The 14,974-nt window shown below is 35.3% G+C and overlaps 1 protein-coding gene across 1 annotated transcript in view; it reads right to left on the reverse strand.

Moving 5' to 3' along the window:
• Window positions 1-250: 250 nt before the first annotated feature.
• Window positions 251-14,974, reverse strand: part of LOC100641440 (STAM-binding protein-like A) — a gene marked incomplete at its 5' end in the record, with an annotated part of 17,904 nt that continues 3,180 nt past the window's right edge. Inside the window, 3 exons of the mRNA XM_020002313.1 lie at window positions 251-483; window positions 10,245-10,357; window positions 14,293-14,430. Coding sequence (XP_019857872.1) covers window positions 333-483; window positions 10,245-10,357; window positions 14,293-14,430 — 402 coding nt within the window. The remainder of the gene's footprint in view (window positions 484-10,244; window positions 10,358-14,292; window positions 14,431-14,974) is intronic.

The following is a 14,974-nucleotide window of genomic DNA, read 5'->3' on the forward strand; positions in this document are numbered from 1 at the left end:
AACAATAATAATAATAATATCAATAATAATGATAATAATGACATCACTCGTTTTTATCAGAATATCTCTAATTAATCAACTAATCCAATTACTGCTGCCCATGGAATTTCTCTTAATGTGGGAGTAATGAGGTTTCCATGACAACCCTGGGAACCGACTTACAAGGACACAAAAGATATACCTCACACATACGACAGCCAATAACGAAGCAATCAGTATATTATTGGTATATTATTAGTATATTATAAGTAAATTATTAGTGTACATGTATTAAGAGTACTAAAAAGTTCCATTATTAGTGTGCTAGCATACTCAGTATACTATGTCCGTACTCAGTATACTATGTCCGTACTCAGTATACTACTCAGTAAACTTCTTACCTCATACAAGGGAGGTTCTTTTGGGTGCGTGTGAAACCCTTTACCGGAACATCTACCGATATAATTGAGACCGTGGGGTTGAGTGAGAGTGAAATTACCAACCCTGGGGGAGAGAGAGAGGGAGACAGAAAGAGAGAGACAGAGAGACAGAGAGAGAGAGAGGGGGAAGAGAGAGACAAAGAGAGAGACAGAGAGAGAAAGGGAGAGAAAGGACAGAGATTAGAAAAACAAAGCCCATTAAATATCAGTTATCACAACAACTGATTCATTATATTACATAGAATGTGACTTCCAAGAAACACTCCAGCATACAGACAGAGAAGAGGAGGGACACGCTCACTCTAAGCAGCTGCTATTGCTAAGGACACATTCTTAAACTCTTAGCAGTTTATCTTATGAAGCTGACACAACCAATGCCTTACACTATCAACATTCATAGATATAGTAAGTAATTCATCAATGGGTCACATTCAGAAAGAGAGAGAGAGAGATACAGACAGAATAGATTAAAGACAGATAGAGGTACATGTACATGGAGAGAAAGAGTTGTAGACATAGAGAGTATACTGGAGTCTAAGGGAGACATAGATATGAACTGGTTAGGATAAGAATTTGAGGAATACACATACCAGACTCATACTAAATAGCTAGAATAATAATTAACCAGACAGACACACAGATAATTGTACTGCATGTATAGCTATCACTATGGTAATTAATTGATAAAATAATAATAATAATAGCAATAATAATAATAATAATAATAATAATAATATATGTACAATGTAGTTCAGACTTATAGTTTAGTGAGGTTTTATATTACAAGTGAAAGTGTCACCCCCTCTCCCTCTTTCTCCCTCCCTCCCTCCCTCTTTCTCTCTATCTATAAAGAATCAAGGCTGCTCCAATTGTTCTGTACATTAATACATGATAAATGAAAGAGAGAGGGAGGGAGGTAGGGAGGGCTATAACTAGTCATGCTTTAACAAAAGAATAAAGGTATTAATAATCTACATAATAGTACATGTACAGTGTAGCCTCTTTATTAAGGACACCATTGGGTCCACACTACCTGTCCTTAATACATGTACAGTGTAGCCTCTTTATTAAGGACACTATTGGGCCCACACTACCTGTCCTTAATACATGTACAGTGTAGCCTCTTTATTAAGGACACCATTGGGCCCACACTACCTGTCCTTAATACATGTACAGTGTAGCCTCTTTATTAAGGACACTATTGGGCCCACACTACCTGTCCTTAATACATGTACAGTGTAGCCTCTTTATTAAGGACACCATTGGGCCCACACTACCTGTCCTTAATATATGTACAGTGTAGCCTCTTTATTAAGGACACCATTGGGCCCACACTACCTGTCCTTAATACATGTACAGTGTAGCCTCTTTATTAAGGACACCATTGGGCCCACACTACCTGTCCTTAACACATGTACAGTGTAGCCTCTTTATTAAGGACACCATTGGGCCCACACTACCTGTCCTTAATACATGTACAGTGTAGCCTCTTTATTAAGGACACCATTGGGCCCACACTACCTGTCCTTAATACAGAGGTGTCCTCATTTCAGAAGTACTTTTGTATAGGCTTGTACCAATTGGGACATTACAAAATGTCCTCATTATAAAAGTGTCCTTATTATAGAAGCTACACTACATACATGTACTGTACATATACATGTACAGTACAAGATCTACATGTACATATACACATACATGTATATACATGTACATGTACATACAGTATACAGTGTATAAGCTCTATTATAGGAAGGGAGGGCATGAGATAGAGGATGTGCTGAGGTCTATGGGGGACAGCACTAGCTAATGGACTCTAACTTTAAGGGGGTAGAGCTCTCAAGAGGTTGATATTAATATTCATAGCATTATAATAACAATAGCTAATGGCTGCAGCCCAGGCTTATGGAAACCACCTACTGGGAGTAGGAGGAAATGGGACATTGGGGAGAAGTGATGAGAGGTAGGCATGGTGTTATCTAGTCACTAGTAGTTGAGAAACACAAACAAATATTTGATTTGAAAGTGTGAGAAGTTTTCATAATTTATCTAGTGATTAAAGGCTAGTCTTATCTATCAGACACTTAAGTTATACAAGGAAACAGGAGAGAGAGAGAGAAAGTATATTATTGACAATTAGCTAGGACACTTTTATAACAAGGACATTTTGTAATGTGGGCCCAGTTTATTACAAGGATATACAGAGGGTCATACTGTATAATCTTCTTTGTATAAAATAAACTATTAGAAAAGCTAAGTGACATTTAAAGAATCTGATACAAAGGATGGATTTTTTTGGAGGGAACATTACAGCTGGGTCTAACACTTATTATTAATAACATCCATCAATCTCTGCTAACTTCATTATCTGCTACATTGGGCTCCCCAGTTTCTCCCCCCTCCCTCCCTCTCTCTTTCTCTATGCTCCACTGGTAATCACTACTCCATTACACAAGTGATTCACTCAATATGGTCAAGATATGTCATGGCTCGGGAAGCTTTTCCCTTTTTATAGAATTAATGAATGAGTGATTCTGCTAATCTCATGACAGACAATTAACACAAGAAATGTGACCAGAGGCAAAGAGTGTACATAATAGCCTCTTTATAAAGGGCCCACACTATCTGTCCTTAATACAGAGGTGTCCTCATTTCAGAGGTACTTTTGTATAGGCTTGTACCAATTGGGACATTACAAAATGTCCTCATTATAGAGGTGTCCTCATTATAAAGGTGTCCTTATTGAAGAGGCTACACAGTAAGTGTGCTTTTGATCAAGAGAGAGAGAGGGGGGGGAGAGAGAAGGAGAAGTATTCCTCTAATTGCTATCACTTGGTACCAACCTGGGGCTGGCATAAAAGGTACACACATACATACCATAGGCTTCCATTACAGACTAAGTTGCTAAGCAACCACCAGACAATACTAATAGAGTTGGTTTTGTTGAGTCATTGGCACCACTTGTGTATTCATAAGAGACTTTCTCTCCTCCCTCTCTCCCCTCCCCCTCCATCCTACCTGTAGACCAGAAACCATCCTCATATGTCCTTGCCCAGGCTAACAAACCACTCAAATATTTAATAGACACTTTAAACCTCCTCCTCCTCTTTGAAATTACCACTTCACTTCTCCTCCTACCAGCACTGCTTTCTCACTCTCATGTCTGCCTCTTTTTAAAATTAGAAAGGCACATGACCACTTGCTCCTCCTTTTACATTTAGCACTCTTCCCCCTCTTAATAGAAACTGGACTATACATGTAGCCATAAGGTCACCTTTATAATAAGGACACTTTCATAATGATGACATTTTGTAATGTCCCAATTGGTACAGACCTATACAAAAGTATCTCTGAAATGAGGACACCTCTGTATTAAGGACAGGTAGTGTGGGCCCAATGGTGTCCTTAATAAAGAGGCTACACTGTACATGTATTAAGGACAGGTAGTGTGGGCCCAATGGTGTCCTTAATAAAGAAGCTACACTGTACATGTATTAAGGACAGGTAGTGTGGTGTCCTTAATAAAGAGGCTACACTGTACGATATCACAAAGAGTGTGTCATATGCCAGAGCAGCAGTCTGACTGATATAGTGATGCCACCTGGTGTGTCTTACTATATTTTACTATCATCAACTTGTGAATATGATCTAGGGTCAGTCACACACTCCACATACAACACATCTACTATAAATGTACACACTACATGTACTACTTGTACATGTACATGTATTTTATATGTACAAAGTATAGTGTATTTAAGTGGTGAGCCTAAGCTAGGTAAGCACTGTTCATTGTTTAGATCACTATGATACAAGCATTGGTTGCTGTTATCCATAAAATAAATATTTAAAAGCTAAGATACATGGCTTCTACTATTCTTTATAATTTAGCTACTGTAAAATATCTCCCATAAAATGTGGTTCCCTTTTACTTATAAACCTAATGAGACATCAACTGATTGATACTGAAATAATTCCAGCTGCTAGCTGACTTCATAACTCATTGTTCCATTATTCACTCTCCTTCTCTGTCCCTCTCTTCTCTTCCTCTCCCCTGAATTCAACAGTTTACACAGTACAAGAACTACACACTCTGTGTGTGTGTGTGTGTGTGTGTGTGTGTGTGCATGATAATTACTATCAGAATACACATTCTTTCATTATCTCCTTTACTATTACGAGTGTCGTCCAATCAATGTGTATATATATGTACATGTATATGCGTGTACATATTAGTAGGATATAATCACACAATAATACTGATCGTTAGTATAATAACATTAGTATCATTGATTAACTTATGAAGCATGCAACTATATAGAGAGACAGAGATAAAAATAAAAGATTAGCTTTCTTCTACTAGAGATGATCTGTATGTACAGACTAGCCTCTATATAATGGACACTTTGGGTCAAGGCAGTGTCTCTGTTATACAGAGGTTATTTTATACAGTAAGGAATGTGATTGGTACACTAGGTGAGGTCTATTAAATGGAGGTGTATACTATAGAGAGTGTCCATTAAAAGAAACTATACATGTACATGTACATTTACATGGAAGTTTGTGTGTGAGAGAGAGAGAGTGGGTGTATTTTGACACACACATTCAGGAGGAACCAACTACATGTATGTGAGTATTCCTTCGGATTTAATTATTTAATTGTATTAAAGGATTACATTATAGTAACCTTTATGAGCTATTTCACATGTCATTGGGTATAAGGATTCCAGTATATTATCAGCATACTTCAGTATATCAATACGCATACTATTAGTACATTATTAGCATACTTCAGTATATCAATACGCATACTATTAGTATATTATTAAGTATATTTTCTCTTGCACACTTTTACAGTCTACGTCAATGTGTACACTATTAGTATATCATAGTATATTATTAGTATATTGTTAGTATATTGTTTAAACCCTTATCTCTCTATGCAAACAATAACCAGCAGCGTTGTTTATATACACGATATTTTGACACTTTATTTATTATTATTATTATCAATATTATTATTATTATTACAGCAGAGTGATAAGTGTCCATCTATACATTTACATTGTAGTTGGGACAGTCAAGGTGAGATAATTATGATAATTATAATAATAATAATAATTTAGTAATAATATTTATATATTAATAATCACAGAATGCTATACAAACTGCACAGTGTCTAATGTAAATTAATATATTTTATAATAATAATAATAGGAATTAAATGTAGCCTCTATATAATGGAGGCTTTGGGTCAAGGTAGTGTCTCTGTTATACAGAGGTGTCCTTTATGTGGAGGTTATTTAATACAGTAAGGAATGTAATTGGTACACTAGGTGCTGTCCGTTAAATGGAGGTGTACGCTATAGAGAGTGTCCATTAAGAGAGACTATACTGTATACATGTACATATAACTAGATACAAAATGGTGGAATAAAAAATGGAAAAATGCATTTATATACATGTACATGTCAGGCCCATAGCCAGGGGGGGTTTGGGGGGTTCGGACGAACCCCCTGTTGTAGCTGCAAAAAAGTTTTAGATTAGCTCCTGTCATGAAGAACAGCACTGCAAAAGCAGGATTAGCATTTTGGCAACAGCGAGAAGCACAGATGGCCATTTTAGCTGAGTCAGCACATGGCCGAGATGAGTAAATTAAGACCACGCCTACCAACCACGCCCGTTTTTCGGCAAAATTTTTGCTGCGCGCGAAGCGCGCAGCAATTTCCGAACCCCCTGTTTTAAGTTCCTGGCTACGGCCCTGCATGTACATGTAGCAAAATTGCCAAAAAATTGACAATTGGACATGTAAAATGGTGCATCAAAGAAAAGCCTACTCTATATTAAGGAGAGAGAGAGAGGGGGGAGATCATTATTATAGTACATAAATTAGATAATGATTTCTTTAGTGTAAACACTGTTAGTGTAAGAATGAGTATAAGTATCATAATTTGTTATGACAAGCAGGAAATAAACAATTCTGCTTTAGCTAGTGCACCTGCCCTTATATAACTGCCTCTAGCTATAGCGTTACATTATAGCTGGATTTATATAGCACCTGTAGAAAGATATAGCTTTCCCACCATTTAAGACTATTTTTATTATTTAATATTTTATTAAGTAGATTTAAAATGAAAAATGTGAAGAGATGATGCTATTAGAATTGAGAGATTAAGGCAAATGTTTATCCTTCTATTTGTTTAATGACACTTTCACATTCTCTCTCCCTCTCTCTCTCCCTCCCTCCCTCCCTCTCTCTCTCTCTCTCCCCCTCTCCCTCTCTCTCTCTTAACCCCCCTAGAGGCTGTTTACAGAAGCCCACAGCATCAGAGTCAAGCAAACATACAAACACACTTAATACAATTTTTAACATAAACACAGCAGAACTGATGTGTGTGTGTGTGTGTGTGTGTAAATGTATTAAGTGAAGACAGACAGGGTAGAAGACTGGGTGAAGCCATTTCCCTGATAAGCACCTGGTCTGCTTCCTAGCAACCATAATGCAGGTCTGGTGGCTACAGTACATATCATCATACACTGATTAGACTTTAATCTTTTTATTTAAATATTTTTATCTCGATCTAATTGGATCTTTGCCTTTTTAGTTTTTTAAGTCAAAGGATGGGTGTACATGTACCACATGTTAGCAAAGCACGTACACGTACACGTACATGTATTTGAATTAAAAACATATTAAAAACCAATTTTAAAGACAGTTCTTCCAACAATATAATTATTATTGCAAAATGAAACGAAAGGAGCATAAAAGAATATACAAAATATGCTAGGCATTAGTATATAGATACAAGTATACTAGAAAATACAGAGATATACAGAGATATACAAAGGTATACATATGCACATGTAAAAAAGCCAAAATATGTATAAGTGAGTGTGCAGAATACATGTATATCAGATTTTTTAAATTGTATAGTAAAGCTACATGGCGCGATAATTATTGAATATGTAGTAGTGATTAGAGTGAGTGTAGTAGAGTCATTGTATTATGATTGATAATTGAATTATCTGCCAATTATTAGCTACACATTATTCCATCCAATAAAGGAAAGAAAATCCGCTACTATGAGAAAGGAATTTTAATTGAACTTGATAACAGAGAGAAGGAACTACATGTACAGACCAGCCTCTGTATAATGGACACTTTGGTACAGGAAAGTGTCTCTGTTATACAGAGGTGTCCTTTATGTGGAGGTTATTTTATACAGTAAGGAATGTAATTGGTACACTAGGTGCTGTCCGTTAAATGGAGGTGTACGCTATAGAGAGTGTCCATTAAGAGAGGCTATACTGTATTAGTAACAAATGGATCTAACCTTCATCTAATAATAATAATAAATAAATTAATAATAATACATTTAAGCCTATAAGCTTAATGTGGGCAGTACTTCAACCATAATCCTTGTACAGTTTCACATTAATAAATCCATCAAGAGACAATGGCAGACTCTCAGTCTCCATATATTACCCCCAAAGGCACACACACCAAATACTACACAAAGTACACAGACACACACACTCAAAGGAGATGATACGTGATACATATGCACCCATTAACATGTATACATGTACATACATGTACTTGCAGATCTACTTAGGGTTTGTGGCCATTCCCCACTACATGTAGGTAGGGACAGTTCAAAAAGACCTCTGTACAGGCACACATGGTCACATATTAATGACACGTACATACACATACACATAATCACATAATACATATACAATGTACATGTACATGTTACATGTATGCATATCAGTACATGGTTGAGTGATATAAGACTGAGTGTGGTGCCTCTGTTCTGTCTGATAGAGTGGACCAAAGTGTATTTGTATGAACTCAAAGCTGTCTTGAGGCATTGGAGTTTAAATGTAATTAGCTTTGAGATGATTAAGTAGGCTGGAGCATGTGTGGCATTAGTATGGCTCTAACAGACTACACTGTGTAGCCTCTGGAATAAGGACACCTTTATAATAAGGACACCTTTATAATGAGGACATTTTGTAATGTCCCAATTGGTACAAGCCTATACAAAAGTACCTCTGAAATGAGGACACTTCTGTATTAAGGACAGGTAGTGTGGGCCCAATGGTGTCCTTAATAAAGAGGCTACACTGTACATGTATTAAGGACAGGTAGTGTGGGCCCAATGGTGTCCTTAATAAAGAGGCTACACTGTACATGTATTAAGGACAGGTAGTGTGAGCCCAATGGTGTCCTTAGTAAAGAGGCATGTGTATGATAATAATTTAATATTTTTCCCTAGTAGGATTATTTGCATAGTAAAGAGTTGTGGAATTAAAGTTTAGGTATGTTACTAGTGTAGTTTCACAATGTAGCTTTCATATGCTACAATAACCACACAGGTACCAATAGCAATTATTAGTTTTTAAAAATGGCCGTAACTTGAAAAATTGAAGTCGGAATCAGCTCAAACTTTCTACACAGCATAAGGACATCAATATGTATCAGAAAATGTAATAAAAATCGGGAGTGATTTTTTGGCCATTTTAAAGAAAAACCATGGGCTATAGCCTTGGGTACTTTTTAGAACTTTGGCATTTTCTTAAAATGGCCATAACTTGAAGAATTTAAATTGGAATCAGCTCAAACTTCTTACACAGCATAAGTACATCAATATGCATCAGGAAATTGTTCAATTTTTCAAAACAAACAAAGCTTAATACTTCATCTACACTACACAAAATGCAACTTGAACTACTTGTAAATGTTCTTGTATATAATGACTTGAAATATGTGCCTCTTATATAATACACAGTAATAGAGGGAGAGGGAGGGAGGGATGGAGGGAAGATTTCATAAGTTGCAGGTGTCCTAATGTACCAGTACACTCCAGTAATGCACTAGTGATGTACTAATAATAATTACTAAATATCATTATTATTATTAATAGAAGAGTGTTGGCTCTATAGATTCTAAGTAACAGCTAAATATGTAACACGTTCAATTAACGAGTGAAATATTTCCTTATAAAAACAAGGATAATAATAATAATAATAATAATAGCGGCGTCAATAATAATGAGATACAATAACACATTAGGGATAATAGCTCGAGAATAATAACAACAAAAAACAACAACAACAACAACAATAATAATAATAACAATTTGACATGTATCGGTGGTTTAAATTTAATAATTTCAGCTTTTTTCTTTCACAATAATTATTATTATCAATAATGATAGTATAATCACTTGAACTTAGAATTTTAAAAAATCCTTCAACAAAAAATTAACTATTTCGTACGATTAAAAAGTTACCTTAAACTATATTATACATATACAATGTATGTACATGTACTTTTTAAAATAATTATAATATTTTAAATAAAGAAATGCAGCCAATAATGCAATAAAGTACATCGCATACATTAACTGTATTAAATGACAATTTATATGTGATCTAATGCCATTAGGACAGTATGAGTGTATAAAATTGTTAGGACAATGACAATCTCATCGCTAATGGACTGTAATGGAATTAAGGTTTATACAGTGTTTATATGTAATGTATACAATACATGATAATACAGTGGAGGGGTATGAAGTATGTGAGGTATATATCAGTGTATGAGTGGGTAAGAGGAATGGAACATTTATTACTGTCTCTTAAAAACAATTAATAAATACTAGTGAACATGTATATGTACATGAATCTCTCTCTCTCTCTCTCTCTGTCCCTCTCTCTCTCTCTCTCTCTCTCTCTCTCTCTCTCTCTCTCTCTCTCTCTCTCTCTTTCTCTCTCTCTCTGTCCCTCTCTCTCTCTGTCCCTCTCTCTCTCTCTTACTTGTCATATTTGGGTGCAACAACTATAGCAATGGCCTCTTGTAGCATAATCTGATAAGAATAATGAGTGTGAAGATCAACACTTGACATGAAGGCAGTCTGAGAAGGATGAGTCTGGAAAGAGAGAGAGAGAGAGAGAGAGAGAGAGAGAGAGAGAGAGAGAGAGGGGGAGAGAGAGAGAGAAGATAATTTTAAAAGCATATGTACATTTGAAAATCCTTAAACTATTAATGAATACAATCATACCAATATTTAAACACGTGTACATGCATGTACATGTACATGTATGTGCATGACTATTTTAAAATATAATTATTACTTGTACTCATAAACTATTACTCATCTCCTTCTGCTACTCACTCTCACTCTCTTCACATGACACATGATATCTCTGTATGTGAGACGTAAGTATATGTACCGAACAAATTGATAAACAAATTATTAGCCTGTGCGTGAGCGTGTGTGTATACACGTACATGCAAGTGTGTTTATTTTAAATTGCAGCTGGGGAAAATTAGCCTTTAAAAATGTACATGTACATGTACATATAAATACAGTATAGCCTCTCTTAATGGACACTCTCTATAGCGTACACCTCCATTTAACGGACAGCACCTAGTGTACCAATTACATTCCTTACTGTATAAAATAACCTACACATAAAGGACACCTCTGTATAACAGAGACACTACCTTGACCCAAAGTGTCCATTATATAGAGGCAAGATAGAAGCTACACTTGTACCTTATTTCAATAGAATATTTTAAAAGAATTAGAGAAGGAAGGAAGGAGAGGTCACATAACAAGTAGAGGACATTTCATAAGAAAGGTCACTATGAGAGAGAGAGAGAGGGAGGGAGAGAATCAACTGAGGATATTACATTAGCCCATTACCTCATTCACCACAGCATAACTGACCCATGACAAATACTGCACTGTACATGTACATGTACATGTACATTAAACTGTATATTATGTACTAGTAATGCTCTTAATTCATTTATTGAGAATAATGACTGAATAATAATATCATCATCATAATAGCCAACTGTCTGCATGTCTCCCGTGTCTCATTTATATTTAAGATAATAAATTAATAATAATAATTATGTCATTTATACTGATTGTACATGTATATGTATGTACTAGTGAGCGTGACAAAAGGTTTTGTTTTTATTGTCATTCTAAGAAATCACACAATTTTTCACTTTCAGCCACTTTACTACTATACTGATAATTAACCTTCTTAACAGAGAGGGAGAGGGAGGGAGAGAGAGAGAGGAGGAGGAGAGAGAGAGAAGGTGGGAGAAAAAGTCTAAACCATATCCCATTAGTATCCACCACACTAATAAACCTGCTGGGCCCGTTACCACGACAACCCAAACCACGCTAAGTGTAGGATGACATGTACATGTACAAGACAAGATGAATAAACTAATAAAAGACAGAGAGAGAGAGAGAAAATAATGTACCTAAGTATAGGGAAATTTACTTAAAGACACGATGTACTTAAAGTAATGAACAGTGAATGTGTGTGTGTAATTGAATATATATAGAAGGTATGCTGGCTGTTTTTATAATAATAATTATTACATTTTGCATTTTAAAATGTTTCCCGAGAAACAACAGGAAAATACAAGATGATCAGCTATGGAATTAATGGCTCGTAAAATCACATGCTTCATCAATAACAATAACATGCCTACTTGTTGATGTTTCTATCACATTTTTAAAGCATTAAGTAAGAAGGTGCGTGTACATGTACAGACTAGCCTCTATATAATGGAGACTTTGGGTCAAGGTAGTGTCTCTGTTATACAGAGGTGTCCTTTATGTGGAGGTTATTTTATACAGTAAGGAATGTAATTGGTACACTAGGTGCTGTCCGTTAAATGGAGGCGTACGCTATAGAGAGTGTCCATTAATAGAGACTATACTGTAAACATAATGTAAGATCATCCATACTTGTACAGCAAGCAATAAAAATGTAAAATTACCTTTTAAAAAATGACGAGAATCTTACTTACATGTAATACAGAATCTCAAAGTATCATAGATATTATACTATTAAATATCATTTAATAAAAATACATGCAGATTAGTCCCTCAATATTAACACACATGAACAAGTACTAGAGGATTATTTAATCTTGTTCCCATCAGTAGTGTATTATGAGTGTACGTTGTAGCCTCCAGTGGGAGTAGTGTCCTGTTATGATAGCTACTCATTTACACATGCCAAGTAACAGTTAATTACACACTAGCAACTACCACTCCTAAGGACAGTAGCTTGCACGTCTCTTACTATCATTTATGGTATGTCATATTAAACTATGTATACCATATAAGCTCAAGTTTTCGAGTGTTTCAAATTTTGTGTTTTCAATGAAATGTGGATGCTCGTAAATTAGCATTCGTCTGAGCCTCAGGACAGTAGATAGCACGTTCTTACTATCATTTATGGTATGCTACCTTAAACTATACATATAATGCTTTAATTTGGTGGAGTTTTATTTTTGGCGATTGGCGGTTTGCCAGCGGAATCGCCAATATTAAAACTGCCAATCATTAATGCACATGCTTAGTAATGCACATGTAGACAAAAATCGCCAGATTAAAAACCGCCAATTACAATTTTATAGCAAAATTGCCAAAATAAAGCGCTGTCAAAATAGAGTGCTATATAGTATGTATACCATATACATGTACGCTCAAGTTTTCGAGTGTTTTAAATTTTGTGTTTTTACTAAAATGTTCATGTTCATAAATAATATTCGTCTGAGCCTAACTTAGGCGTTCCGGCATAGTACATAAAATGGCATTAGAAGTGGTTTGAATTTTGTAAATTTAAAGTGAGCCTGGAAATAAAGAAAATCAACACACCACATAAATTATCACGTATATGGTACAGTAGCACATACTGTATAGTATACGTATGTACATGAATATCAACATGGAAAGTTTGATTAAGTTTCATTACAATTTAGTTCATTTCAGGAACTGAAAGTTCCTTTCAAAAATTGGTGAACAACCACAAATTTCAGCCATGTCAGTAGATATAATCTCCAGAGTTTAAATGCTCCTTTAATCAAAAAGGCTATCGTGGGGCGCACTATTTAAAGCAATGAATATCATTAAATACATTGTTGCACTTCCTCTCTGCCTGTTTGTCTGGTCTGTCTGTCTCTCTTTAGAAGGATAGGAGTTTATAAAACATGAACAGCAGTAGCTGCAACATATAGGTGAGAGAGAGAGAGAGAGAGAGAGAGAGTGGGAGAGATAAGGTGATATGCTTAAAATGATGTACAATTATTAAAAATATCCACAAAAGGCATAAGTATTCATGTATCCTCCAGTAGTAGATGAATTGAATTCCAATCCATAAATGATCAGAAAGACACACACAGCATAGACCCTGTCAGCTATAGCGTACACCTCCATTTAACGGACAGCACCTAGTGTACCAATTACATTCCTTACTGTATAAAATGAACCTCCACATAAAGGACACCTCTGTATAACAGAGACATTACCTTGCCCTAAAGTGTCCATTATACAGAGGCTAATGCTTATAGTAGATACAGTGTGTGTGTGTATGTGAGTGTAATATGATTCCTCTTTAATGATATAGACTATTATGATAGGTACAAATTATCGATCATCATTATTATCTTTGCACTGTAAACAGACAAATAGTGAAACTATGACCTTATAAAAACAAGTGGTGGAGTATAAGAGACACTTGAATGGTAACAGGAAATAAAGATACAAGGACAGCTACTGCACTGTATTGTAAGTGAATTAAATTGGTGGTATTATTTCTATAAAAAATCAGCTTGTATTTTGTATAGACACACTATTAGACAGTCATTATTATAAGTATGAACATGCATGTACATCAATGATTGGTGGGTTTAATATTGTAAGAGATTTTGATTGTACATACATGTAAGAGAGGAGGAGAAAGAGAGAGGGAGAGACAAAGAGACAGACAGAGAGACAGACAGAGAGACAGACAGAGGGAGAGAGAGGGAGAGAGGATGTCTTACATGTATCCATCCTACAGTAATGAGGTCGTGTTTGTCAAGAGCATCAAAGAGTTCCTCCTCTTTCATAGTCTCACATGAGTCAGCCTTACCCATTTGCTTAGGGACTATGATGTGCGTTATCTTGAGTGTGTTCTTAGACTAGAAATATCAGAATTGAGAGAGAAAAGTATGATTTTATAACTTTAAAAACTTGACAAAAATTTGTAGAAAGTTTCAGTTAATTCTAACAAAAACTTTTGAAGTTATGACCATTTTAAAAATCGGCCAAAATCTGAAAAAATCCCTGTACTATAGCCCATGATTTTTTTCTGAAAAATGGCTAAAAAATTACCCCCAATTTTTATTACATTTTCTGATACATATTGATGTACTTATGCTGTGTAGAAAGTTTGAGCTGATTCCAACTTCAATTTTTCAAGTTACAACCATTTTTAGAAATCGGCCAAAATCTGAAAAATCCCTGTACTATAGCCCATGCTTTTTTCTGAAAAATGGCTAAAAAAATTACCCCTAATTTTTATTACATTTTCTAATACATATTGATGTACTTAAGCTATGTAGCAAGTTTGAGCTGATTCCGACTTAAATTTTTTAAGCTATGACTATTTTTTAAATCGGTCAAAATCTGAAAAAAATCACTGTACTATAGCCCATGGTTTTTTCCAAAAAATGGCCCAAAAAT

Source organism: Amphimedon queenslandica, unplaced genomic scaffold, assembly GCF_000090795.2.
Source record: "Amphimedon queenslandica unplaced genomic scaffold, v1.1 AMPQUscaffold_12939, whole genome shotgun sequence".
Lineage (NCBI taxonomy): Eukaryota > Metazoa > Porifera > Demospongiae > Haplosclerida > Niphatidae > Amphimedon > Amphimedon queenslandica.